The sequence below is a fragment of the Fistularia commersonii genome, chromosome 16, assembly GCF_037954325.1.
Source record: "Fistularia commersonii isolate RoL2024-O1a breed Wild chromosome 16, RoL_Fcom_v1.0, whole genome shotgun sequence".
Lineage (NCBI taxonomy): Eukaryota > Metazoa > Chordata > Actinopteri > Syngnathiformes > Fistulariidae > Fistularia > Fistularia commersonii.
The window spans coordinates 12,444,134-12,471,087 of NC_141299.1; the positions used below are offsets into that span (position 1 = coordinate 12,444,134).

General features: G+C 39.4%; 2 protein-coding genes across 5 annotated transcripts in view; one reads left to right on the forward strand and one right to left on the reverse strand.

Moving 5' to 3' along the window:
• Nucleotides 1-690: 690 nt before the first annotated feature.
• Nucleotides 691-8,857, forward strand: ccdc181 (coiled-coil domain containing 181). Of its 4 annotated transcripts, XM_086161607.1 has the most exons (8): nt 691-808; nt 2,065-2,193; nt 2,295-2,411; nt 3,534-3,644; nt 5,146-6,147; nt 6,307-6,453; nt 7,240-7,397; nt 8,368-8,857. In XM_086161607.1, the coding sequence occupies exons 4-8, from the start codon at nt 3,543-3,545 to the stop codon at nt 8,537-8,539; spliced, it is 1,581 nt and encodes a 526-aa protein (XP_086017733.1). In that variant the 5' UTR covers nt 691-808; nt 2,065-2,193; nt 2,295-2,411; nt 3,534-3,542; the 3' UTR covers nt 8,540-8,857. The 4 variants fall into 4 exon arrangements, with proteins under 4 accessions (XP_086017733.1, XP_086017731.1, XP_086017734.1 ...); XM_086161605.1 differs by having other exon boundaries at nt 2,065-2,411; XM_086161608.1 differs by lacking the exon at nt 2,065-2,193 and having other exon boundaries at nt 722-808.
• Nucleotides 8,858-9,030: 173 nt separating this feature from the next.
• Nucleotides 9,031-26,954, reverse strand: part of p3h2 (prolyl 3-hydroxylase 2) — a 53,109-nt gene continuing 35,185 nt past the window's right edge. Inside the window, exons 2-15 of the mRNA XM_086161604.1 lie at nt 25,950-26,102; nt 25,177-25,366; nt 19,721-19,852; nt 16,978-17,105; nt 15,019-15,108; nt 14,665-14,705; nt 14,399-14,490; nt 14,141-14,268; nt 13,756-13,851; nt 13,495-13,645; nt 12,562-12,679; nt 12,349-12,424; nt 11,410-11,550; nt 9,031-11,096 (exon numbers count right to left, since the gene is read on the reverse strand). Of these exons, the coding sequence (XP_086017730.1) occupies nt 11,004-11,096; nt 11,410-11,550; nt 12,349-12,424; nt 12,562-12,679; nt 13,495-13,645; nt 13,756-13,851; nt 14,141-14,268; nt 14,399-14,490; nt 14,665-14,705; nt 15,019-15,108; nt 16,978-17,105; nt 19,721-19,852; nt 25,177-25,366; nt 25,950-26,102 (1,629 nt within the window). The 3' untranslated portion in view covers nt 9,031-11,003. The remainder of the gene's footprint in view (nt 11,097-11,409; nt 11,551-12,348; nt 12,425-12,561; nt 12,680-13,494; nt 13,646-13,755; nt 13,852-14,140; nt 14,269-14,398; nt 14,491-14,664; nt 14,706-15,018; nt 15,109-16,977; nt 17,106-19,720; nt 19,853-25,176; nt 25,367-25,949; nt 26,103-26,954) is intronic.

Here is a 26,954-nt window from a genome sequence, read left to right on the forward strand (position 1 = left end):
AAAATCATCTATATATTTTAATGCGATGGTGAACAATATATTGTAGCGTTCAACCCCATCATTCGTGACTCGCTACAATATTTCAATCCGTTGATAAACACTGTATTGTAGCGTTTAACCCCCACATTCGTGACTCGCTGCAATATTATAATGCAATGATAAACAATTTCAGATCAATACAGGTCGAGGATTAAAATTATATCAGAATTAGAAATACTTAATTCATTCCCGATTGGAAATTTTGTTCCACACAACGGGTTCAAGATAAAAAAAAATATCAGTATCAATATAAAAAGATATAAAAATCAATGTAAAATATTAAAATATAAATTTATGTACAAGTATATAAAAAAGTGAATATATAGTTCCAGGTTGTTGCACTATATTAACATTTATCCCTCTATTGGTACACAAACAAAATGAGGTATGGCGGTGGTACTGGTTTATTGCGGATAAAAATTATTTTTTAAAAGCTCCTCACCATACGGAAGTTCTTTGAGATGAAAATTTAAAGGAAATATTTAAAGAAAAAAAATTAAGGACTCCATTTTTATTCCAACAGTAGGTATAATCAGGTTTTTGCGTTGCGTCTTGTTTACGCATGCGCACGCAGTGAAGCGTGTTGTTTGTCTCTATGGCGACGAGTCTATTAAACCCTTTAGGGTTGCAGACGGTCTGCAGGCAGATTATGTGCACAGGTGCTGCCCTGACAGACTGTATTTATGTGGGGCTGTTAAATGGTGAAACCCCAATCAAAAACCTGGATATATCTACATTTTTCTCGCCTTGAACTCAGGAACCACCGTTGGTAAGTTGAATAAAAAGCTGCTCTGTTTCACTGCTAAAAGTACTATTGTGGAAATTATTACTGAATGTGATTGTTGTTGTTATCCAGTTAATCACCCTGGCCCTCTGCTCTTCACATACCATGTTTATGATATATATACATACTGTCTGAGGTTTGGGCACAACAATATTTTGGCATATAAAGCAACAATATAGTCTCAGATAAGAGAAGAGTGATCTTTATTTGCAAAATATCTCTAGTTCATAACTGCTAACCCTAAGTTTTGTCCTGTTTGTTTACTACTAAATAACCCAAATATATATACTATGTATATTTAAGACTATACATTAACCCTCATATTATGTTAAGGGTCAATGGGTGAAATGGGTCAAATTGACCCTTAACATAATATGAGGGTTAAAAAAAAGAAGTAAACCTTTATTGAATTAGAAATGGTTTACAAAGATGTAGCATCCAATTTATCAAAACATCATTATCACAATGCATGTGTTGCTTTTAATCATTAAAATAATTACTGATTGGTGTAAGTGAGATGAGTTCTGTTGTCAGAAACTCTTGGACTTGAATTTCTCACTGAAAATTCTCTCACTCCGAGCGCAACAAGTAGAAAAAACAAATGTATTTGGTGTCATAATGACAACAATGTGAGTGTCGGTTGCACAAGCAAAATACAGTATAGAACTTACTACTGTATTCCCTCAGATATCACTGATTCTTTAATTAGATCCACTTATTAGTTTAAGACAAGACTGATCAAACATATTCCCTCATACAGCAGGTATTTCATTTTACTCAGAAAGATTGATTCAGCAGTGTATTATTCATACAATTTTGTTGTTTTACCTATAAACTGAATATTCTTTATAATATATATGATTTTTAACTCACATAGATTTTCATTTCAACTTTTTTGTTTTAAAGAATTAAATACGTATCCTGATCATTTAGAGTATCCTGTAGGCTTATTAACATCATTTATCACCAGGCAAAGGCTTGTCTCGCATGTCACCTTCCATTCTTAAGGCAGCAGACACTGATACTCTCTGTTGGCCATTTTGTTACCAATAACGTAAAAATGTTTCAGTTTCCAACTGGTTCAAGCTCTAGAAGTCCAATAATGATTGGATGATCGAAATAACTACACAGCTATATCAGTTTTGAAATAACATTTTTTATGTTAACACTGAAAACTGTTTATTGTGAGGTAGTACAGTAATCAGCTATGACTTTTTGATTACTTTTCTAATATTCTGTAGGTCTCCCTGTTGCCACGAAAACAGCGTTGACACATCCAGGCATGGACTCCACTAGATCCCTGAGGGTGTGTTGTAGTGTTTGGCACCAAGACGTTAGCAGCTGATCCTTTAAGTCCTGTTAGGTGTAAGGTGGGGCCTCCAAGGATTGGACAATTTTGTAGAGTGCCTGGGTGCCTTATTCTTCTGAAAAGTGTCCTGAAAGGGTGCACTTGGTCTTTTATAATGTGTAGGTAGGTGGTGCGTGTTAAAAGTAAACTGCAAGACCCAAGGTTTCCCAGCACTTCATTACCCAAAGCATCACACTACCTCTGCTGGCCTCTTAGTGTATCCTAGTGCCTAGTCCTCAGGTAAGCCTCACACACACACACACACACACACACACACACACACACACACACACACACACACACACACACACACACACACATTACATTACATTACATGGGGGGAGTGCGATTAGTGGGGTAGTGGGGTGGTGCGCGCGCGCGCACACACACACACACACACACACACACACTCACACACACATTGCTCATTTCTTTAACTGTTTATGTCAGGATGTTATGGATAAGTAGTGTATATTCACAGCTATGTGTGCTAATTTTACAGTGATTGATACTTTTAGCCGCCCTTGGGTATTTAAGAAGTCAACAACTTAGACATTATGTAAATTCCATTTATACCTATGCGAGAAAAGAAGTTCTCAAAGATAGAGGTTAACTTTGTACAGTCATCCAATAGTTGGAGCAAAGTTTCAGCTGAAAGGACAATGTTGGGCTCTGAAATGTGATAACAAAGTCTGACACCGAGTGCATCGGTCACAAGTTATTATGGCACTCCTCTTTGGCCATTTAGTCACATGATGTCTTCTGACAGTGACAGAAGGTTTCACATCACACCTGGTATCAACACTCAATACTGAAGGGGCACAATTTGGGACATTTTACTAAAAGATTATGATATGGTTACATACTACAATTGGTTAAAAGGTGGTTTTATAAGACTATAATAAAAGGTGTGTAACCATCGATAGCTGGTTTGTTTGTTTTTGTTTTTTGTGATAAGATATACCACAAAATGGTGCAAGAATTTATTTGTACAACCTAGTAAAACGGTTTGAACCAGTAATGGAGCTCTAGATTGGAAACAGTAACGTAGTATATTTCTTTTTCCATAGTCAGTTCCAGGTGGGATCTTTACCAGTGCAACCTTCCAGCTTATAAACCTTTCAGAAGCATTGTACATTGATATGCACCAGTGTTTAATCATGCCCGTAAAGTGAAGAAAATGGAACACGGAAAATTAATTCCAAATAATGAACTGTTTATTAGAGTGTTTATCAAATCATATGAAATTATTGGCAAATTAGCACCAATAACAGTTAAAGGTGTAACGATGTTGAGATATCTTGGTTAGGTGCGCAGCCTGTCGGTTCAATATGAACTCAGTGGTCTCTGCTCTTTTCTCAGCGGTAAATAATGAGTGACGGGGTTTGCACAAAGACCAAGGAGGAGTATGATGATGACTTTGAGAAGGATCTGGACTGGCTGATCAGTGAGGGGAGCCAGAGCTTGGACCAGGTGAGACATACCTCGTTGGCTCAATGCAAATTAAAAGAAAAAAAAGACCTCAGGCACCTCCTCTCTCTACTTTATAAAAGAAGTTATTTTTATCTATTAATGTGTGATAAGTGTTGCTTTGAGACCCAAATAAGTTCACGACCCTGTATTGCAGCGGTCAGGAACCTTTTTGACTGGGAGAGCCGTAAAAGCCAAATATTTCTAAATATATTTCATAGAGAGCCATGTAGTATTTTAACATATAATAAATTAGATATGTCTAACTTTTAACGCGACCTCTGGTGCTGCATGGATTTGTTCGAAATACCGCTTTATATTTTTCCGTTTCATTGATGCAATTTTATCATTGCATATTGCATATCATTGCATATATACCACAGCTCCAAATGCAAATTCCTCTGTCCACGCAGCCTGGAATGCACGGTAGTCATCATCATCATCTTTTTCTCTTTTTGCCATCTTTTCTGTTACAAGGGTTAAAGCGGATAAACTAGTTGGCTATCTGATAAAATTAGTTTCTTCACCTTTACAATGACCTGTACATGCTCGGAAGCTCTTGGTTCTCAACCCAACCAACGGGTGACCCCTTTAAATTTATCTTCAAAACTAATTGTTTACTTTAAAATCCTTCTTCTTTCGGCTTTTCCCGTCAGGTGTCGCCACAGCGAATCAACTTTCTCCATCTAACCCTTCTCTCTGTATCCTCCTCTCTCACACCAACTACCTTCATATCTTCTCTCACTACGTCCATAAATCTTCTCTTTGGTCTTCCTTGAGACCTCTTGCCTGGCAGTTCCAATTCCAGCATCCGTCTACCAATATATTCTCTATCCCTCCTCTGTACATGACCGAACCATCTCAGTCTGGTTTCTCTGACCTTCTCTCCAAAACATCTAACATCTGCTGTTCCTCTGATAGACTCATTCCTGATCCTCTCCATCCTGGTCACTCCCAAAGAGAACCTCAACATCTTCATCTCTGCAACCTCTTGTTCTGCCTCCTGTCTTTTTGTCATTGTAACGGTTTCTAGTCCATACATCATCACCTTTCCTTTCATTCTGGCCGATAGTCTTCTATCACATAATACCCCTGACACTTTTCTCCACCCATTCCAACCTGCTTGGACCCGTCTCTTCACCTCTTTTACACTTTAAAATGACACAGTATTATGAAGAAATATCCCAAGTGTTTTAAAGTCAGTTCCAAACGGATTTTTATTTTCAACTCAAAATTGTCTGGGAGCCATATGTCGTCACCGGAAGAGCCATATATGGCTCGTAAGCCCTAAGTTCCCGACCACTGCTGTATTGTGAAACTATGACAGTAAACCAGGTTTAGTTACTAAACCGGCAGTCTTCCCTGTTTACATGTGAAACCTATTATTTCGCTGACATACCTTCCCTGTACCGCTGCTTTTTGCACTATTCATGAACAGAATTACACGTATGCATTCACATCTGCGTACCATTTATCTAATATAGGTGTCTTTTCCACCACACAGGGTCCTGACTATGAGGATATAGAGGCAGACATTGACAAAGAACTGGAGGAGGATGCGAAACATCAACCGATGAAACGAAAGGAGAACAGCTACAAAGTCGAGAAGAGAGAGAACAAAATGAAAGAGCTGGAGGAGGATGAAGAGAGGTGGCCTTCACCCATGGAGCCACTAGAGTACGACTCGGACAGAGACAGATCCGATAAGTCCTCGCCTGAATACCCGCCTCCTCCAGGAATAGATGAGCAGTCAGATGAGGAGAAGAAGTACATTCTTGAGAAGATACAACAAGCCAATCGTGAGCTGCAGGATCAGGAAGCTCCAGATATGACACGGCGCAGACGGCTTCATTTCAAAGAAACGCTGGTGACCCTGGTCGTTCCTCCGTTGCAGTTTGTGAAAGACTGTACATCCGAGAGCGAAGAGGGGAAAGGACTAAATGGTAGCGCGCAAGATATAGAAGCAGAGACTGAAGTGTCAGGGAAGCTTTCAGAGCTCAAACTTTCCCACCAAGTGGAAAGTGAAGGTGGGTCAGGAGGACTGAGCAGAACTGGAGGGAACAATGAAGTAAGAAAGTTTTCGCAGGAGGACAGAGTCCTAGTCGAAAAAGACGGCAAGTTTGAATTGGTCAGCCTGAAAGAGATGGAGAGTCATGGCCTCTTCCCTCCTATAGTCAACAACTGCAGCTCCCAGGAGTGGACTGGAAGCCCAAGTAAGAGCTTCACCTCCGGCTCATCTCGTTCTTACGGTGACCCTTCTCCCTTCCGGTTGGGTATCAATTCGTTACAGACACCCAGACCTCCATCCCAGCCCAGACCCCCGGCCCAGCCCAGAAGTAGACCAAGCTCAGCTGGCCACAACCAGAGAGGCAGCCAAGGGAGGGGCACCAAGCGGCGAGTGCAGTCGGCAACCGGGACGCCCAACCAAGCAACATACACCCTTTCTCCACAGCAGAAAAAACTGTTGCAGAAGATTCAGGAGAGGAGAGAGAAGCTAGCTAGAGAGGTATTTTCCATCAGGATACATTTTAGGATTAAACTGTAACACATTACGCATCAAATCAATAAAACATCCGTTTTAGTCTCAGGAGCTTTGATAATAATCTCAATATTTTTTTCTTCTCTTAAAAAAACAAAAACAAAAAAAAAAACATGACGATGTCAGGAAGAGCAGAGGAAACTTGAAGAGGACGAGCAGAAGAGGCTGGAGAATGAGCTGGCATTCAAAGCCTGGCTGATGAGGAAGAGGGAACAGCTTCAGGAGGAGAGAAGGATCCTACGCGCTCAGGAGATGGAGAGGATGAATTTGAAGGTCTGGCCACATGGAGGCGCAACAGACTGCCCCAAAACTCAAATTGCTAAAACGGCACTTGCTTCAATCTAGGACCAAAAAAAAAAAAACAGATGACTTCTTTCATCTTTTTTTTTTTTTTAGAAATAGCAAATTATCATTACTGGGTTATTACGTTTAAGTGAAGTGGAAACTGCTTTTCAATGGCAAGAGTACATTTAGCAGAGTATAGTAAAAGTCACTGAGCTTCATTTATCCAAAAAGAAATCAACATTGCACCCCTGGTTCAACTGAATATACATGTTGATTTTGAAGTGTATCTCTGCCAAATCACCAAATGTAGAAACAGGCGTAAATTTCTAGTTATACCTGGATCACAAGTGTGATATCCTCATTTGAACAAACAAAAATGTGATGAAAGTACACGTAAAATGTGATGGGCCACCGGGGATTTGTGACTAGTCAAAGCATGAATTTGTTCTGGACAAACGTAAGTATTTGGGCGGCTGATAATATACTGAATCCTGATTTTCTTTTCAAGACGTTTTACACTTTCAGGATGAAGAAAATGATCACAATATAGTCATTGCAATTCTGATCTAATAACACAAGATGGTACCATGGATTTTTCAATTCCGGGAATGAGTTGCATTTTCTGTTTTTCACTAAAGGGCAGGAGAAAGAAACACTAAACCATTTTAATATTGTATTTAATACTGGAATGGATTGCAGACAGGGAGGATTAAACCACTAATAAAACCCGCAGTTGAATTTAACAACACTGTTCTAACCTTGTTATTCATGCAGAAGGATCCCAGTAACCCGGAGGAAGCGTTCAGGTTGTGGCTTCAGAGGAAGCAGGAGCAACATCAGCGAGAGAAGCAGGTGGTGGAACTGAGGAAGATGGAGGAGGACAGTAGTTACCTGTCACACAGCCGCGAGGAGTGTGAACGTGCCTTCAAAATGTGAGTTCACTTAAATCACAGGCGTCAAACTATGGCCCGCGGGCCAAATTTGGCCCGCTCTGTAATTATATTTGGCCCGCAAAGCCAAATGACTATTAGAACTGGCCCGCCAGTATAGTCTGTAGTGCATGTACCGTTAATTCTACAAATACCAGAATTTTCTGCTGGTGTTTTGGCAAGAAAATCACAACAGGACCCATAAACGCCCTCTCTGTGTACAGTAGTCATAGCGACCTTATGCTAATACTGCCACCCTGCTACTTAGTGTGTGCAATATTAAGTTACATATTGCATACCGTAAGTATTAAGCTATGCTTGTTACATATTTACAGGACTGTCTCGGAAAATTAGAATATTGTGATAAAGGTCTTTATCTTCTGTAATGCAATTAAAAAAAAAAAAAAAACTTTTTCATGATATTCTAATATTTTGAGATATGATTTTTGAGTTTTCTTAAGATGTAAGCCATAATCAGCAATATTAGAATAATAAAAGGCTTGCAATATTTCATTTGATTTGTAATAAATCCAGAATGTATGACATTTTTGTTTTTGTAATTGCATTACAGAAGATAGATAACTTTATCACAATATTCTAATTTTCTGAGACAGTCCTGTAGTTTTTAAGCAAAACTTCTTTGGGTCCATATGAAAAGGTTCATTATTATATCTGGAGGAAGATTTTGTTCAATAAATATCAATGTTGGCCCGTGACTTTGGCCCAGTTTTGAATTTTAGCCCACCGTGTATTTGAGTTTGACACCGCTAACTTAAATCATGTTGTACTACTTCTATTCACAACACATGACCGGACCTTGGAGATAACCACTTCTATTACCAATGAGAATATTTACTGAGTGAAACTCGACAGCTTTAAACACACTCCACAAGTTGATGTTACTTGAAAGTACAATTTTAAGAGTCCAAAGTTTTGGAAGCTTCCCCCAACGTCTGAAGCTTTCCTTCTCTAGGTGGCTCACGAGGAAACGTGAACAGAAGCGAGCTGAACATCAAGCGGCTCGAGAACATTCCCGTAAGATGGTCCTGGAGGAGCGGCGTGCGCGGCGCATGAGGGACCTCATGTGCTCAGTCAACGAAACCAAACCCTTCAGATTCACCGACCAGCTGGCCTACCACTTCTGAACTGAACCAAACTGAACCAAACGGTGACACACCCACAGTGACGCCCTGTGTTTTTGCTCCAAACACACAACACGCATGAAGTCAGTTGTCGCCACACACCAAATGGAAAAAATAAGACAGGTTATCATCTGTTGTGACTTTATGTTTGTTTTCCCTCATGATGTTAGAGTATGTTTCTTAAGCGATGTGTAAATATACCCAAATCAACAATTCATCAATAAGTAATATTGTTAATATTGCACACACATATTCAATAAAAGTTGAAAAAAACCCCAGATAACTTCTATTGATGTACCATACCTCAAAACATTTGTATTTATTTGTAAATGTACTTTCTATTTAAGGTTAGATTCAACAAAAATAAGCTTGATATCTAAGTGTGAATGAGAATGGAAATAAAGAAAACGTCTCATACTGATATTGAAAACTGTGTCTTTAATTTATAGGCATGTAAATATATATATATATATATATATATCAATATCTATATTCAAATACATTTTAATGTGACCGCATTAAATATCAGTGAAAACCAGAAAAAGTGGCCAACTTTATGTAAAGGACAGCATTATCTTTCTGGTTAGCAGGTTAAATTTATGTTGAACAACAAAGTTACACTTAATGATTTCTTTCAGTTGGATTTACAGTGCATGACTCTGTTTATTATTGGCTTCATTTACAAAATATAAAGAAATAAAAGACCGTACAAATATGTATTCCTTGAAACAGGAATGATACACATCTTTTATGAAAAAAAGTTCCACATATTAAATGCCGACAGTTGCAACAGCACCTGTCACAAAGACACATAAATAAAAAGTATAACCACACACACACTGCGTCCTTTTGTCAGTGAACAGTATTCTCTGTGTGCCTAGACAGTGGACAAAGGGGTGACAATACATTTGCAGTTACAGAACTGACACACAGAGAAGGACAGAGTGCATGATTATTAAATATTCAGCAATATTCAACACATCTTTCTTTGAAATAGTGCCATTTGATAATAAGAAATCTAAAAAAAAAACAACAACAAAACAAACAAAACAGTGCACCGTGTCTATGTGGAGGACATTATTACTGGCACTAAAGACTTGCTTATAAAGAATTATGCTATTTTGAACTACTCACCACTGATGTGAAAGTACATTATAAAGTACCTTTGCACTGTACATAAGAGTGATTCAATAAAAACCACTGCATGTGTTCTTCAGACAAAAGTAACCAGCACAACTTTGGAGTGCCGTTCTTCTCGAAGGCTTTTTCACAGTTCAGCGAGATTACAGATCTGAGCAGTCTCAAAATATAAACAGCTTTGCCGACTCACCGGGTTCAAAAGAAGCAAGTTAATTGGACTCCTGACTCGGTTTACACCCACCATTATTAGAGTCATCCGATCAAAAGTGTTAAACACAGGGGTAAGAACACCCAAGACGTATTAAGGACATACTGAGATCCATGTCCTTTGACCACATTCACTCTTCTTTCAACAGTGTACCGGCGACGCATACTTGGCCATGATGAAGGAGCATCAGGTCCCCAAATTACCTCTGCAAGGCAGATAGCTTTTCATTTGGACGGCATTTCATTACACAACAGTGGAAGGCAACAGAAGAATGATGCCTGCAACAGTGACTGTAGTAAGAATGGGTTATTTCTCCCCCTGCTTTTAATTTCAATTGGAGGGAAAGACTTACTGGGCACATCAATTTACCTATTCCACTTAGGTGTGTGTGTGAATGTGTGTATGTGTATGTGTGTGTGTGTGTGCGCGCGTAGAACTCTTTCTAACATTACAGGATATTACTCATAACTATCAAATAGATGGATAGTTTATCAAGCACTACCTACTATTTAGATGATGTCCTACTGATTTGCTCTATGTATTGTGTCCATTTGTATGGCATTGAGTATCTCACACACACACACACACACACACACACACACACACACACACACACACACACACACACACACACACACACACACACACACACACACACACACACACACACACAAATATGATGTGGATTTCTATGGAATATGTGTACAATTTTGTTTTGCATTTCATTGTTATCATGTACCTTATGTACACGATAATTTACCCCCCCTCCCCAATTTTTTCTGCCAGCAGCTCTGATGGGATCACTAGGTTTCTCAATGCCGGGTGTAAACAGAGCCTATGTTGGCTTAAGTTGTAGCCTGAGACATTTTTCTTAACTAAAGTTCCTTGATGGATGGTAAAAAAAGGAAACAAGCAAAAACAAATGTAAACTCAAGTACTCCTGCGTAGGAGCGCTAAAAACACTACTGACAACACAAAAATGACAACATTATTAGTCTTGCACTTCAGACAGTACAAAAATAGAAATGTTCTGATTTGAATGTCATTCAATAAATAGTGAAAATAAAAGGAAGGGGAACAGGAAAGGGATGAAATGTGTTTTTTTTTCTTCTTCTGTTTTTACAGTTCATCTTTGGGGTTGATGTGGAGGTCCTGACCCCACACAGACTGTGTGTCCAGAGCTTGGATCACCTCGTCGGCCTGCAGTCTCTCCTGGGAAAACAAACGAGAGGGCAGTGTCGCTGTTAGTAAAGAGATATTCAGATGATATTTAGGTTAAATAGGTTGTTTGTGAGGTTTTTGTGAAGGGAACTATTTGATAATTATGCAACATGGATTAATGAGAAATGCAGTTTTTTGTACTTTGAGTCTTGGTAGAGTCTAATGGATCTAATCACAGTATCGGGACATCAAGATCTTGTTTGAGTAAATGCAATCCAATCATTTATTGGAGTCTTATTTATCCAGAAAGAAAGTTACTAACACAGATGTCTACATGGCTGTTTTGAATCAAACTGAAATGTACCAGCTCTCTGAACAGTGGATCCAGGGTGAACCAGAGGGCTACCGCACACCTCTGCCCACTGGTGACCGCTTTCACTCCATGTGGGTTTTCCCCTCCGGACGAGAAACCCACCATCCTGCCGCACTTGGGCTTCACTGATGCCTGAGGAGGATTAAGCAGGAACAAAGGCGGAATTACATTTATGGTTAGTTACACAAATAATATTCAATCCTTAATTATTTAGCCTCTCAACCTCTTTTTTTAATTCACTTATCAATTTCTTCTGTGATTTTCCTTCATCACCAAGTACTTTGTTATAAATCAGCGAGAGATGTTGCGAAACAAAATGACGAAATAAATACCGAAAAAATAAGAGAGGCATTTATGAGAAAATGGCCATGAAAGTATCTGAATATTTGCAGTAAAACACATGAAAATCTAATTTTCAGATAATTACATTGTTAAATTAAAGTCAATGATGGAAGAGCACCACAGTAAATCCATTTGTTCATGAGTACTAACACATGTTAGAGTGAAAGCACAAATTCCAGCCTCCCAAAATGACAATTGAATGTAGTCATTAAGAATGCTAAAAGAAAATTAAGATCAGGATGGAGGAAGGATTTGCAGCCCTGGGTTTGGAGTTTTTCTGTTCCGGACTAAGGCTGCAAATGCAGTGGGTAACTCAAGCTGGAGGAGATTTATTTCTATTTTTTTTTTCTTATTTATTATTTATTTTGGAGATGTCATTTGTGTTTTTGGGATTTATAAATAAAATTTTGCACTGGGGTTATCAGGATAAACCCTACAAATTGCTGTGTGTGTGCCCATGCATGCACGTGTGATCATTATCTAGATTATAAAATAATTGGCTTCTCAAAGTGACGAAGGTATAAAGCTCACAGGAAGGCTTTAATTTAGAAGTAAATCTTATATTTCTTGGGAGGAGCAGCAGTTTACCGTAACCGTTTTGGCATCCATTTCTGTGAAAATGAACTCTCCTCCATCAAAATCTCCATTTAGATACAACAGCGCACTGAAAAAACAAGAGGACATCAGTTCAGATGTGACATCAAATGCAGCAATGTGATTGAATAGCGAGGATTTTTTTCTGTTTATTCCACATACTACGCCTACATCAAACTAAATTGATTGTAATACAGGTTATCCCACCTGTAGTCTCTGTACGTGTATGCTGGCGGTTCCTTCCAGCACTCGTTGGCTTCAGGGTCAAGCAGACAGTTGTCAGCATGGATGGGATGGCTCAAGTCATTCCTGTGGTCTTGCTGACCTGGAGAACAGACACAGACACAGAAAATCCATAAGAATAAAGTATTGCATTCTGAGCTATGTTATACTTTTAGAGTGCAGGGGGTTTAAAACTCCACCGTGGCACCATAACGTTTATCTTGACCTTGAAATTTGTTTCAACCTCTACTATGCTATGACGCCCAAACGTTCTGCAACTCCAAGGTATCTGGCACTGAACCGAAGTGGAAACTCTTATTAACCTTTCCCATACTCATATATTCACTTCATATACAAGTATGGGAAAGGTTAATAAGAGTTTGGGAAGGTTCATAAAGCTTCAAAACATATATGAATAATACATATGAATAATACACACACACACACACACACACACACACACATATATAAATAAATTAGAGTATATATATATATATATATATATATACATATATATATATATATATATATTTATATATATATATATATATTTATACTCAGCCGCAGGGAATGTTCAAATCTTTGTAGTTAACAGTTAACAGTTAAGACAATTTATATTTCATTGTATTTCTTATTCTTCCTCCTTCCTACTATTTCTATTTTTTTGTTTTTGCTTGAAACTCTGGCACAACAATTTCCTTCGGGATAAATAAAGTTGTTCTCATCTCATCTCATCTCATCTCATCTCATATATATAAATAAAGTATATATATAAGTATATATAAGTAATATATAGATATATAAATAAAGTAAAATATAAGTAAATATTTATTCCATTAATGACAGCTGGTTCTTTAACTTACCCCCTGCCATAAACAAGGGACTACTGTAATCCGAAAATTGTCTGCCCATGACTACCTGTGATGGCTGTCCGGCACACTAGGTGAGTGTAGGAGAAGTGCAGCGTGGAGTTGAGCAGGAAGTAGGATTCGATGATGCGTCTTGCACGTTCACTGGTATCATAGAAGAGGCGGGCACTTCTCATGGGCACCCTTCCCTCGTAGCCATACTGACAGAGGGAACAAAAAAAAAAGAAACATGAGGAAGTATCTCCCTACCCTTTTTTCTTACATCGAAACTGGTTTTCAGCCTCCGCTGTATTTCTACATGTTGGTGCACCTGCAGCGTTTTGAGTACTGTGGCTCCTTCGAACTTCTCGTTGGGTGTGTGTGGAGACATTCTACCCCTGTATCCGTCTCCTGCCAGGGTGACCGACTGAAAACCCAGAGCAGATTCACAGAGTTGTCACCCTCGAATGAGGAATCAAATGTATCGAGTGAAAGAAGCCTACTGAATGACCGTACATTTACTTCTAAAATGAATAACCTCACTAAGTAAAAAAAGCACAGACTGTGGTTTATGGCTTATTTTAAGTATATGGCATACTGTGACAACAAAATCCTTATTTTTGTGAGAAGAAAAGTCCTAGTACATGAAAATTACAGGTCTGGTAAAGATCTCAATAAGTGCTAATGTCTGTCCATGCTAATTTTGTCCGCCTTACATGTGCCAGTTGTCTGAGCTCGGAGCACTCCTCATCAGATATGACACGATCCAGTAGCACCCGCTGGCTCCCGTTCAAGGCCATGGAGTTCTGCACCAGCTGCACGCTGTCGTACAACAGCGGACCACCTACTCCGATCACAGAGCAAGTGTTTGGAAAATCAACACGTTATTTCAGGAGTGGCGGTGAGAAAATATTCAAATCGACTTATCGCGGTCCTTTACTCCTCCTGCAACGTTTCCCCGAATAGAAGCTCACCTTCTTTTGGTTTCTGCGAGCCGGACACAGTGACGTTCTTCTTCTCCGAGATGGGGACGTATTCCATCCAGCCATCTGTGCCAGAAGGAATTCTGCTGACACAGGAAAGCGAAAAGCCATAATTCACTGATGAGTTCTGGACATGATTTTTTTTTTTTTTTAAACGAGTGTTGTAATTCATCAGAAGGAGGGAAGAAATACTATTCTTTGATATTTTATCAAATATGTCTGTACCAAACATGATACAATTCCAGCTGTCACTTCACCTGTTTGAGTTGTCTCTTCCGCCCGTGCTGCTCCAGTAATTCTGCAACAAAACAATGCAAAGAATATATAATTCTGCATTTACGCGTAAAAATTCAGCACCAATGATTAGCAGGACTGATGGCAAAAAGTAAGAAAACTACAATAATGCTGTGTTACAGCAAGGCCAGCAGGTGTCCCTGCAGGCTGAGAGGACAGGTACAATATGCCATTGTCTTTGCCAAGAACCTGCTATACAGAGGGCTGACATATAAGCACCTGTCAAATTACACCGTCTCTTTTCATTTCTAGGGGGATAGTGGTTAAATACTTAGTGCTCTGCCTTTGTGTGAAGAAACATTGTGTTATCTACTCACCCCTTCCGTGAAGTCTACCCCCATGGTGCTGCTGCCTATCAGGAGCAGCTCAAGTTCCTGTTTATGTCTCCTCAAGTAGCGTGCAGCTTCCTGTTAAAAAAAAAAAAAAAAAAAAAAAAAAAAAGACTTAAAACACTTATTCAACAGTGCTATTAAGAATTCCACAGGAAACCGGTGAGGAGTCTTTAGCCTCAAATTTAAGGATTTGGCCATTTTTCCTCAACACCTTCTGTCACAGATAAAACCGAATACATTTGATACCGATGTTTTGTCTCATGTCTGAGATAGAAAAGTGACTGATGCTTTCAAGCATGTGTTTATGCTCAACTCTCTCAGAATAGGACTACTTGCCTGTTCAGTGTGTTTCCTCTGGGAAAGACTTAACCCACACACTGCTGTTTAGCAGAGATTACATGTCTGAATCTTCATGAATCATAAAAATGAGATTTTTTTTCCACTTTAACACACCATTGTCGTTTTCTTTGGATAAGGATCCCCTGAATTTGGCTGTACAATAACTGTGAACATTTTACCTTTGAGATGTAAATTTGAAACATCCTGTTTTCCTTTTTTACTGTGCCTGTGTGAGAGACAGCGACGAACGCTTGGGTATACTGTTCTCGGACAGGAAAAAAAAAACAGCGACGGTGAAACTTGAGCAACCAGTAGCGAGTTCACAAAGTTATTCACAAGCCTTTCCCAGCACTCTTAATTCAAACAGCGCCCAAATTGTTCCAGAAACTTTAGTGGGCACACTGACATGACTCTCCTCCTCCTTCACAGTTCCTGAAAGGCAGGATTCTTTGGCAGGGAGGCAGGTCGGACCTGGCACCGACATCTAGGGCCCTGAAAGTGAGCTCCCGGAGGCTGGCGGGAGAGGGAATCCAGAGGGGAGAAGCGATCTCTGGGCTAATGACTGGACTGTAAACTGATGTGGCTGGAAGGACTTGAGGGAAAGAAAAATGTAAGCTATGAGTAAAAAAAACACAAGCATAAGCAGGAGCTCTTCAGCTCTCCACCTTTTTTTTAGACACACACACACACACACACACACACACACACACACACACGCAAAGTCAACCACACACTTACACATTCACACTACTGGGTGCCTCACTTGCTCTAATGAGTAGCAGGCTTTCTAGGAAAAGAGGTGGTGTAATTTCGCCCCGTATGAGACTTTCTTGGGCTTCAGATTGATTATAGGAGGGACAAATTCACAAGGGCAGGCCAGGTTGATAAGGCGGCGGGGAAAAAGGCTGATAAACTTCTTTCTTAACAAGCGTCTGATTTCACTGAGGGTGAATGGACTGCACAGAAGAAGAGTCACAAACACAAAAGCAAAACCTGCTTTCTACTTCTAACTGGAGGAAGAGCATAGATGCGACTCCCAGTCACAAGTTCCTCCAAAATATACAGCACAAGTCCGACTGCCTTCAAGTCCACACGCTTCCCCTCCACAGTCTTCCTCCCGAAAAAGTCCTCTTTCCTTCACCTTCTACAATGTACTCGATACCCATTCCATTACTACTGTTATGATTTTTCACAAAAATCACAAGCTAAACAAGATTATTCTGTCTTTGCCTATTATATTTTGCCACAACACTTTAGCAGTAATAACATTATCAATTATTATCATTATTATTATCATTATTATTATCATTATTATTATTATTATTATCATTACTGTATTATATTATTATTATTGATGTATATTATTAATATTAATATTAATATTACATTCAGATTATTATTTTTATCATTATTATTATCACTTTCAGATTATTATTATCATTATTACTTTCATAATATTATCATTATTATTATTATTATCATCATTGTTGTTGCTGTTTTTTGTTGTTGTTGTTGTTGTTGTTGTTGTTGTTGTTCCATAAGCCATTATTTGTCAGAAACTGCCACCTTAATGTCTCAAAACCACCCATATGTTTCCAAACGGACCTGTCGTGGTTCCCTGGCGTGTCCCAGCACCTCGGTGAAGTATTCTATGTTCTCTGTCATGAACTCCTCTCCCTCGTGGAACAAGACATACGTCAGCGCACACTGCAGCGCTTCATCCAGCTTGTCAACTGCAGGGACAGGAAAGAGAGAAAAAGCAATTGAGGTACTTTCTATACACGGTTTACACGAAAACATAATAGAAATGTTGGAATGATTCCCGTGTTTTTTTGCAGAAATCTGTTGTTTCTTAACGTGAAATGTGGAAATTTATCCAAGTGTGTTCCAAGACCGTCACAGCAGTTGGGTTAGAGCAAAAGCTCAGTGCCAGGAGTTAAGACGGGTCTGTCACGGATAAAATAACAGTAATAAATCAGGACCGTATTCTTGAGTTTAACTTAAATTCCCATACACCTAAAAATAATATGAATTCAAAGACAAATATGTATTTGTCATCAAACACAGCTTCTGCTCTGCTTTGCTGTGCTGCGCCCGCACATTTTCCCCTTGCATGCGAATGCCCAGGATCAACTGATATCTTCCTGTTCTGGCTGAAGCTGAGACTCCTGTCAGCTGCGTGTTCCCGGGTCAATAAGAGTCTGGAGGGTTCGGCTCAGTCAAACAATAAAAAAAAAAAACGCAGAGTGGAAGACTTATTTCAGAAACTTAAGCTGAGGCGCTATGAGAGGCTGCTGAGTGATGGCCGACCCCTCTCTGCAGCGCCGTGGAGCCACTGGAGGGTGTAAAACAGCCAAAAGAGATTAAAATCGTGCTGTAAGTGGTAGCTGTCTTTGGATCGTCATTCAGACTATAGTCAGACAGTTACACGTTAACACCGACCGTTATTTACATTCGTAATGCCTTCAAAGAAGGCAAGTCATATCTAAAAAAAATGTTTTCAATTTTTTTATATGACAGTAAACATGTTTCAACAAGTACAAAAAAAGAGCTGCAATAGACAATGTAAAATAAATTATTTAAAGAACAAAGTAGTTGAGGACATTTAAGGTTGTAAATCTTTATCAATAAAAAAAAAAAAAGAAAACAAGCATTTCAACCACTTGAAAACCTGTCGGTCCTGCAGACCGCTATTAGAATATATGAACAGGAAGTGCAAAGTCGGAGGTGTGCCCCTGGATCTTGTTTGGAACAGAGTCGGGTTTTTTTACAGGATGCAGCTTTGGGTCAAGGCATTATTACTCATATTTACAAGCTGCTGCCCCTGATGCAAAACACTTCTCTCCAGCTGGCCCGAGAGCACAATCTTAACATCTCTGCGTCTGTCTTTCAGTGGAATGTGATTAAACATGGGCCCTAAGCTCTCTCTTAGCCATCTCTCTTAATATTCTCAACAAAACGTATTTTACACAATCCAGAACTTTCCTAATGAACAATAAACACCAAGATCTACAATGGCGTAAGAACATCCAGCTGTTTGAGAGCTTTCAGTTGATAGCAACAAAACTAGAACCATCATTTTTCAATGCTGATTTTCCGAGTGCTCTGCAGGATTTCGGTGTTATATAACGGTGTTGAGGCCATTATCGGGCCTGCAGAGCTGCATTCTTCAGACAAGAAGACAAAGCATTTTTCAAACAGTTGTGTACAAAAACCAGCTGCTTCTGATGGGAATCTTGACTATCTAAACACGCATCTGCTACTATATGCATATACCTGTATGTTGCATGTGTGTTTATTGCTTTTTTAAAAATTTAATTCCATGGTTATGAACTGCGGTTTACCTGGGACTCGGAGGCTATTTCTTTTCACGTGTGGTTTGTGCTCGGAAACTAACCTTCTCATTTTGATTTTTAAATGCACAGTTGTTCGCTCTTCACTTTTCAAAGCTGCTTTGAGATTGTCCACTCTACTTTATCAGAGCCACATGGTTCCAGGGTCAACAAGTATAATCTAAAGATACCACAGTAACCCAGCAGCAACCAAACCACTGCAAGATGTTGTCAAACCTCTGCCTTTATAAATTCAAAGAGACACAGCGAAAGAGAAAAGACACTTAAAAAACTCACTGGGTACACTTGGTATGTATACTCGCAAACACACACGAAAGTGTCTGTAAGTTTGTGAAAAACACATTTTGGTATCTGCAATCCTTTCTTTTATTTCTACCCAATATGTTTTTTCAAATTCTATGCTTTTATTTTTGCTGATTTTATGTACTGATTTATATCCTGTCCAACTTAGTTCGCGATTAACATTTAAAGGAATCGTTTTTTAATTCTGTTTGATTACAAAAATGCTGTAGGAATAAAAATGTCTAAATTCTTTGACCATTAATTACCTCAAATTCCAAACCATAGAGTGCACCTTTATATAGGCCGCACCTACTAATTTTTAATAGAAAAAAGAAATGTTACATACTGTAAATAAGCAGCACCTGTCTACAAGCCGCAGGTGTCTCCGTTGAAACATGAGATATTAACGCAGTGAGATGTTACAGGAAAACTTTTTTGGAAATCTTTTGATAAAATAAATGACGGAAACATCTCCAACTACCCATAAAGCAAATGCTTTTTTTTTTTTTTTTCAGAACAGATGCCGAAGTTGCCGTGCAGAAGCTCCTTCTTCGACAGCCAGACTGATAGCTATGAATTTGAAACCCGCATTAAAAATGATAATTAAATTGTGACTGTGTGTGTGAGTGCAGACTGTATTCAGTCACGGCAAAGTATAAATCGAAACTGTGACTTCTACTTATTCAAAGTTACGATGACCTTTGTTCGCTCACCCTGGAAGTAGGCAAACTGGAGGTAGTCGTAGTGCAGAGGCAGGTAGTTCTCCATGGGTGACAGACGGCCCGGCCGGGTGGCGAGGTCTCTCACACACTCGTGTTCGCAGTGCAGCACCTGAGTGAAGTGATCTGTAATACACCACATTTGGGTCAGTTTTTGGGGTCATCATCTGCTCTTAGGCGGAGAGTTTCTTACTTGTGTATCACAGCATCTATTAGCTTCGACACAAGCTACAGCTTTACAAACCTAACCTAACAACCCTTTTTGCTTTAATGTAAATAATAAAACCTTTCAATATGATGCAGTCCAGGATCTCACCAGCAGTCCCGATGACCTCGATCCTAAACATTAAGTGAGATTTTTTTAACCTATTTTTGGGTCAACAGCAATTAAAAAAATAAAAGCTTTGTAGAGATAAAATTCATCTAGTATCAAATAAAAGCTTTGTAGAGATAAAATTCATCTAGTATCACTTTGTATCATAGTGTGTGGTGTGACATCATTAAAATGACTAGCAAGAAATAAGATTGCAAAAAGTGGTAATTAGCAAACCTTGGAATAAACATTGGCTTATCCTGCAAAGCCTCACACTGTATTGATGAAAAAATGAACATAACGTTGTTAAATATAAGAATTTACTTAACATTGTAAAACTGCAAAGGACTTTTTCCAGATAATAATAATGATCATGTGTTTATTTTTCGTAACTTTGTAACCGGTACTTGAATTTTATTTGATTCTTATACTTATTATTACCTCATTCAAGTAGCTGTTTTTTCATCCATATGCTTATATTTTCTGTCTAGAACTAAATGTGCTTTAAATAAACAATATATAACACAACAATGCCAATAACATTAAGAACAATGTCAAGAATGGCAGTTAAAAAAAAAAAAAAATTTGAAAATGTATTTCATGATAGATAATATTTATGCATATAGTAGGTACATTGTTGACCCAAAAACTCCAAATTAGATCGGAATCCAGTCAAACTATCTGTAGCCATCAGCTTCCAGGTTTGTATTACAGCAACATATTTGAGCATTTATGCCGGGCCTGTTGATTCAGTCAACACTTGCTGCAGGCTGCTGCTAATTTAACGCACCACTTCAAAATGGCCACTAACACAATATTTACCTCATGCACACAGCAATTTGCTCTGCTGAGATCATCTGGGTGATGTGAGGATAAGCTTTAACAGCAGCTGAGAAAGTATACGGGAGCGTTAATCACTAAAACCAGCCCAGTGGTTATCTAAAGGAGACCAACAGCAGCAAATATTCAGCACCACCAAGGAGAACATTTCACCGATCAAACGCAGTAATTTGCTTTGACACCAGCGGCATGGTGTGGATAAAGATTACGGATTCGTAAGAAAAAACATATAGAAGAGCAGATACAAGTTAATTGGTGAGAAATGACAACACAGGTTGTTCTGTGTTGTTTTAAAGTTATGGTGGAGAATCTGCTCAGTTTTATCTGAATGGATACGAGTGGCCTGATTAACTAAATCCAATCATAGCCGGTCTAATTATATTGGATTTGTTGGTGGAAAGCAGATAATCACCCTCCACTCTTGGCAGTATAGTATTCTCATATCTTTGTAGTTAATGGCGATAAAGCCTTTTTTTTTATTGATCCTTCAGGGAGGAAGGATCTCACAGGGAGCGAAGAATTATTTCCTTACCCCGAGTCCTGAGAGGAAAAGCCAGCAGACAGGAAAATAACATGCTTATGAACGTGCATGTCGCGAGAGTGTAGGCGCTCTGAGATCACTATTGAGCAGCTGCAGCACTAATTTCCTCACTCTTTTGGTCTGTTCAGTGTCTCTGTGGAGCAAGGGGTCTGAATAATTTCCACAGTGTTGTAGGACTGCAACAAGAAGCTTTCCTGCTGATGGATGAATCATGATCTTTTCCAAAAGGGAAAAAAAAATCTTTGCAACCCATCGTTTCGTTCTCAAATCCTCATAAAGGATCACTTTACCCTTAGGAATGTATGCATCCATACTGAACACAAATAAACGTAACCTCATAACCTCAGTCTCCTATACAGAACTAATCTGGAAAATAATCCTATGATTGTAAGTAAAACAAGACTAATTTTTTTGTCATTTTTAGCGCTTGTGAAGCTGGGGTGCACTTATTTCGAGTCAAAACACACTCGTCAGCATTTAAGCGCTGGTCTTATACACACAGGTTACTACAACCTGGAAAAAAAGGACCTGTTGAGTGTCAGCCAAAGCCACAGTATTTATATACAGCACAAAATCACAATGACTTCAAACACTATACGTAGGACCATCAACCAATTACAGCTTAGAGTATGTGGGTTTTTTTTTGTTGTATTTTTTAAATCAACAATAATCTCAACCTTTTAACATCGGATGTTCTTGACCGTCTGCAGGAGGCAAGTTAAATAACTTGTTCAGATGACTTCATGTAAACAAAATGAGTGCTAGTTATTTATAAAATAAGCAAAATGAGAGTAAAAATGAGGATATTCAACTCTATAGAAAGATGCAGACCCGATGCACTTCTATTTGTTGGGTGCAAATGGAACTACTTTCCTTAGGCGGAGTGGAGGAATACAGCAAACGGGGAAAAAAAAAAAAAAGCAGCAGCTCGTACCGTGTTTAATAATAATAACTCACCCATCAGGATGCCAGGCTAAAGGTTTAGCAAAACAAAAGTGTTTTGAATGTGAATCCGTAACGATTTCGCATTTTCGAGACGCGACTGACGAATAAATATTGTTATTCATTGAGAAAAGCCAGCAAAAGCTTTGCATCTACTTAAAATAAATACCGAGTAAGTAGTGAAGCATCTTAGAATAATAAAAATGCGGTTTGAAACAGTTTTAAGGCTACTTATGAGAGAGACAGAAATAATATTCTTATTGTATGAAAAACAATGTGCACGTCTTCTCCTTATGATGGACATGCTGTGCGTGTGTAACATCTGAATGCTTCAGGCCATAAAGTTTTGGGAACCCCTGCAGACCCAGTGCCAACTAACATTCACGCCGAGCCACTGCCAGGCAGGTTTTGATAAGCTAGTGAGCATGAAGAGTGTTGTTTGGCCTTATCTAAGCCTCTCCAGGCAAAACTAAGCCCGGCTCACGATCACTAGCCTGCAGTGCAGCCAGACATGTTGGTCTAGCGGTCACGGAAAGTGACAAAGTGAGTCACGAAATGTTTCAAATACAAAAAGTCCCGCTGCTTGAATGCATTATGGAAATAGACACGGATGTGAAACCCCTCCCGCTATTACAAATTAAACACAAAGTGGCTTTTACGACAGAGGACACAAATCATTTCATTCGCACTTGCCAATAAAGAACCTCTGCAGCCAGCAGCAATGTCACTCTCAACTAAAAATATTAAGAATATCAAAATAGAATGTGGGCATGCCAAATTCTCGAAATCCTTATGTAAAAAGTCATTCAACTGTATCTTTTTGGCATTTTAACTAGACTTTGTATTTGGCGCAGCATTATCCTACAAATTAAAATAAATTGATTCATTATGGTGTGTAATTACAGAATTTCAACATCTTCACGGTTGCCTCGACCCAAAGCTGAGGTACTTTATAAACACCCGTGACTCCAAGTAATAAGCGAGCATGATTAAGACAATGTCAAAATAGGAGACATTTTACAGTTTAAAGCTGTGTTCTCCTGATACCACATCTGTGACTGATATTATGTGACACATTGTTATAAATTCAAATCTAGATGGTCTCCAAGAAACGAGTCAAAGTGAACAAACTTTGAAGAAAAAAATAGGCAAGAGAATAATAAAGTATAAATCCACTCTCTGCGGAGATTAAAATTGGTAATATATTGGTTTGAGAGGTATTACTTCATTCTAATGGTCATTTTGGGGCCTGATTTTTTTGAGTGTTTTTTCAAGTACTGGTTTGGAAGTTCTGGCTACCAGATTAGGGCCTAGATTAAATTTTACAGGATACACTGGAAGGATCAAAATCAAGATTTTTTTAATTGTCATTGTGCAGGCACACTGAAATTTTGCAATGAAAGCTCCAGGCTCGGAATATGTACAGGATAAAAATAAAAACACCGTGAATAGACAGATGTGGGGGTTCTCAGTCATCCAGGCCATGGTGCATGTTTGTTAAAATCTTCTTGTTTTGGCAACCGGACTTGAGTTTCTTCACTTAAAGACATTTCACCCCTCATTCAAGAGGCTTCTTCAGCTCTAATGACCTACGAGGAGTTTCCGAATATAACTGCCAGGGTTTTGGGCGGCTCAAGGTTATGTTGGCTTGCGTAAATGGAAAAGTTGATCTGCAGAAACTAGGTGTAAGGGGGCTGTTATGCTAATGGGGGTGCAACTTTATGAGATTACCTGGATTGGAATGTGAATAGATAACGCTAAGGAAAGGAGTGAAACCTGCTGGATCACATGAACTTAGGCGCATGTGGACGGTAACACGGGCCGGTTCTGGTGGTGGGTCTTTCCTGGTTGCTTGGAGCGTGTAGATGGGCCGGGCCCGGTCTGTGTATGCAAATCTGTCTTGGTATTGATCCCATTATGGCCTTATACGTTTGTGAAAGGTTGACAAATAAACATAGCGCGCAGTCATATACATAGTGCGGATGGCATGAGGGTGAAATGAATTTGAGTGACTCTGCAAGGAGGTGTTGGGTCAGAGATTGTCGGGTGGATGTGAAATTGTCTGTGGGAGTTTGAGGATGGAGCGGTTGTCAGCAGGGGGGCGTTTTGTAAATGTGTGGCTGAACAGGTAGGGGTTCAGGTGTGAGCGCTCCGCTCGGTTGGGGGACAGATTGCTTTTACAGCTCGTGAGTAGAAGCTGTTTTTCGGCCGAGATGTGTGGGTATCGATTGTCCTGTACCGTTTTCCTGATGGGAGCGGCACAAACAGGCTGTTGCCAGGGAGGGAGGGATGCGTTGCCATGTTCTTGGCCTTTTTCTGCATCCCGGCATCATATTGTCCAGGTCTGGGAGAGGGCAGCCTGTGGCATCAGTGACTAATTTGGAGTGAATTACTAACAAGGTATTTATTTGTCAGCTGAAATGATGTAACCCATCATGCACATTGTGAATACTGTATATTTTTATGGAAATATTCATATCTTTAAATAAGTCTTAAGTGTTAGCTATGAATTCTATGTTGCAAATCTAAAATTGCTGCTGCCAGAATGGTCATCTAGTTTAATTAAGGTTGAGCCTGTAAAATGGTAAGTGAGTGTTAATAGCAGCGGAGCAAAATACCACATAACGTTTTTGTGTGAACGTAAGTGACCACTGAAAAAGTCTGCTGCCGTCACAAACGCAAAACACCTCCAAATGTCAAGGCCGACAGATTTCCTCTTCTTGTTATGCTGCATTTTTCAAACCCGTGCATCAGCTATGATATATGAATGACTCAAGCAGGAGTTAACAAATGTTTCCACATCCCAGTCCTTACCTGATATAACTTCATGGAGACTGTAACGGTACTGAAGGTGATCATGACCCTCAAACCTCTGCTGCCCCTGGCATAGAGCCCGACACTCCACATCAGCTTTATAATATTCCACCAGAGCTTCCTCGAAAAGAGCGATGGCTCCCTCGTAGTCGCCTTTATCATATAACTTCACCGCTGATGTGAAGGTGCTCTTTTTTTTTTGAGGAGAGATGAGAGACAATGAGAGCAAAAACAGAGTCAACCAACTTTACATCAGCATGCATAGGTATATCGAGACTACAGATTATTTTATTGGAGAGTCAAGTTTTATCTTGTGTGTAGTTGTTTAGTAGTTGGGTAACAAGTGGAGATTTACTGCGCGTGAGAAATGCGAGGGGCTTAGAAGGTGAAGAATTGTCTTTGAGCGGCACGGCAATGATCCCCGACACTCTGTTGCAACTCACGCTGAAAGTGTTTCCAGTCATTAAACTGCAAGGGCCATAAAAACAAAGGGTCCTTCATACAGTGGCAGCTGTACCCCCCCCCCCCTTTTTTTTTTAGCAAGTAGCAAAACTAAAATTAGTGGCCAAGCTTTCTAGAAGGGGCTAACAAAACACGGGGAACAGGCAATGGATCATGGCTAAATGAAATGTGCTCAGGCAGAAATAAAACAAGGGAGGAAGAAAGGAAATCATGTTGGATGTGGTGGCGGGAGCGCAATAGAAACCATATGAAATAAGACATAGCTGAAAGGACCAAAATGTGTATTTATATACAAAGATTTCCTCTCTTACTTGGTGAGGGCGGGCTTCTCGGTCCACGAAATAGTCCTCGTTGACACCCTGTAGGTCTTTGTACTGCTCCAGGTTCTGTCCCATTTCCACATGTTCGGGATTGGCCTGAAAGTACGTGTGAGCCGCAGCTGCTGCTTTGTCTGGCTGCTTTAACTAGAAAACAAAAGAGCATTGAGAGGAGGAGAGAGATATTACACTCACTTCTATTACAGTGCGCTTCCTGAACTTTTCATACACCTGGCAGCCATAAGGTGAAGTCCAATGTGATTATGAGCAGTTCACTCTATCTCTGCAACTTCTAAATGATCGGCATGACACAACCTTTAAAAATATATAAATCATAAAATAAGAACGAGAGAAATTGGGAAACCCGAGCAAAAACGGTTACTGTTTCCTATGCTTTTTCACAGCGATGGTCTTGTTATTCCTCATTTTCCCCCTTTTCACTAGAAGCCATGAGTTCTTCTCCAAATCGCTGTGGCATGTCTAGTAGCTGTCGATCTGTGATGATTGAGAGAAAGGCCTCAAGACAGCAAGAAAGGGGAAAAAAAAGTTTTGCTCTTCCGAAAAAAAGCGCTTGGGGTTTGTAAAACTGAGGAGTCACTTGATTCTACTGACCAAAATAATGATTTATTTGATGCAATCAAGCGTTCCTACACGTCAACAGTAATTTCTAATAATAAGTCATAACATAAAACTGTGAAAAAGACAGTTCCCATCATATCCTTGCCATTTCTCGTGTCTTGTTTAACTAAATCAAACGAGATGTCTGCATGCAAACTGGATGGATGTTAAGATTAAACGATTGCAGATAGAATCCTGTCCCCTTTCCCTGAAATTGATCAAATACCGAAAAAACACGGCCGCAGAGAAAATCTGCTGAAAAAATGGTTATGAAAATAAATGCTGATGTGTGTTTATGAACTATTCTGACACAGTGCAGCCCACTTCCTGTTTAAACAGCTTCCAGATTCAAGGCAAGAAGATTTGAAGGATAAAGGCCAG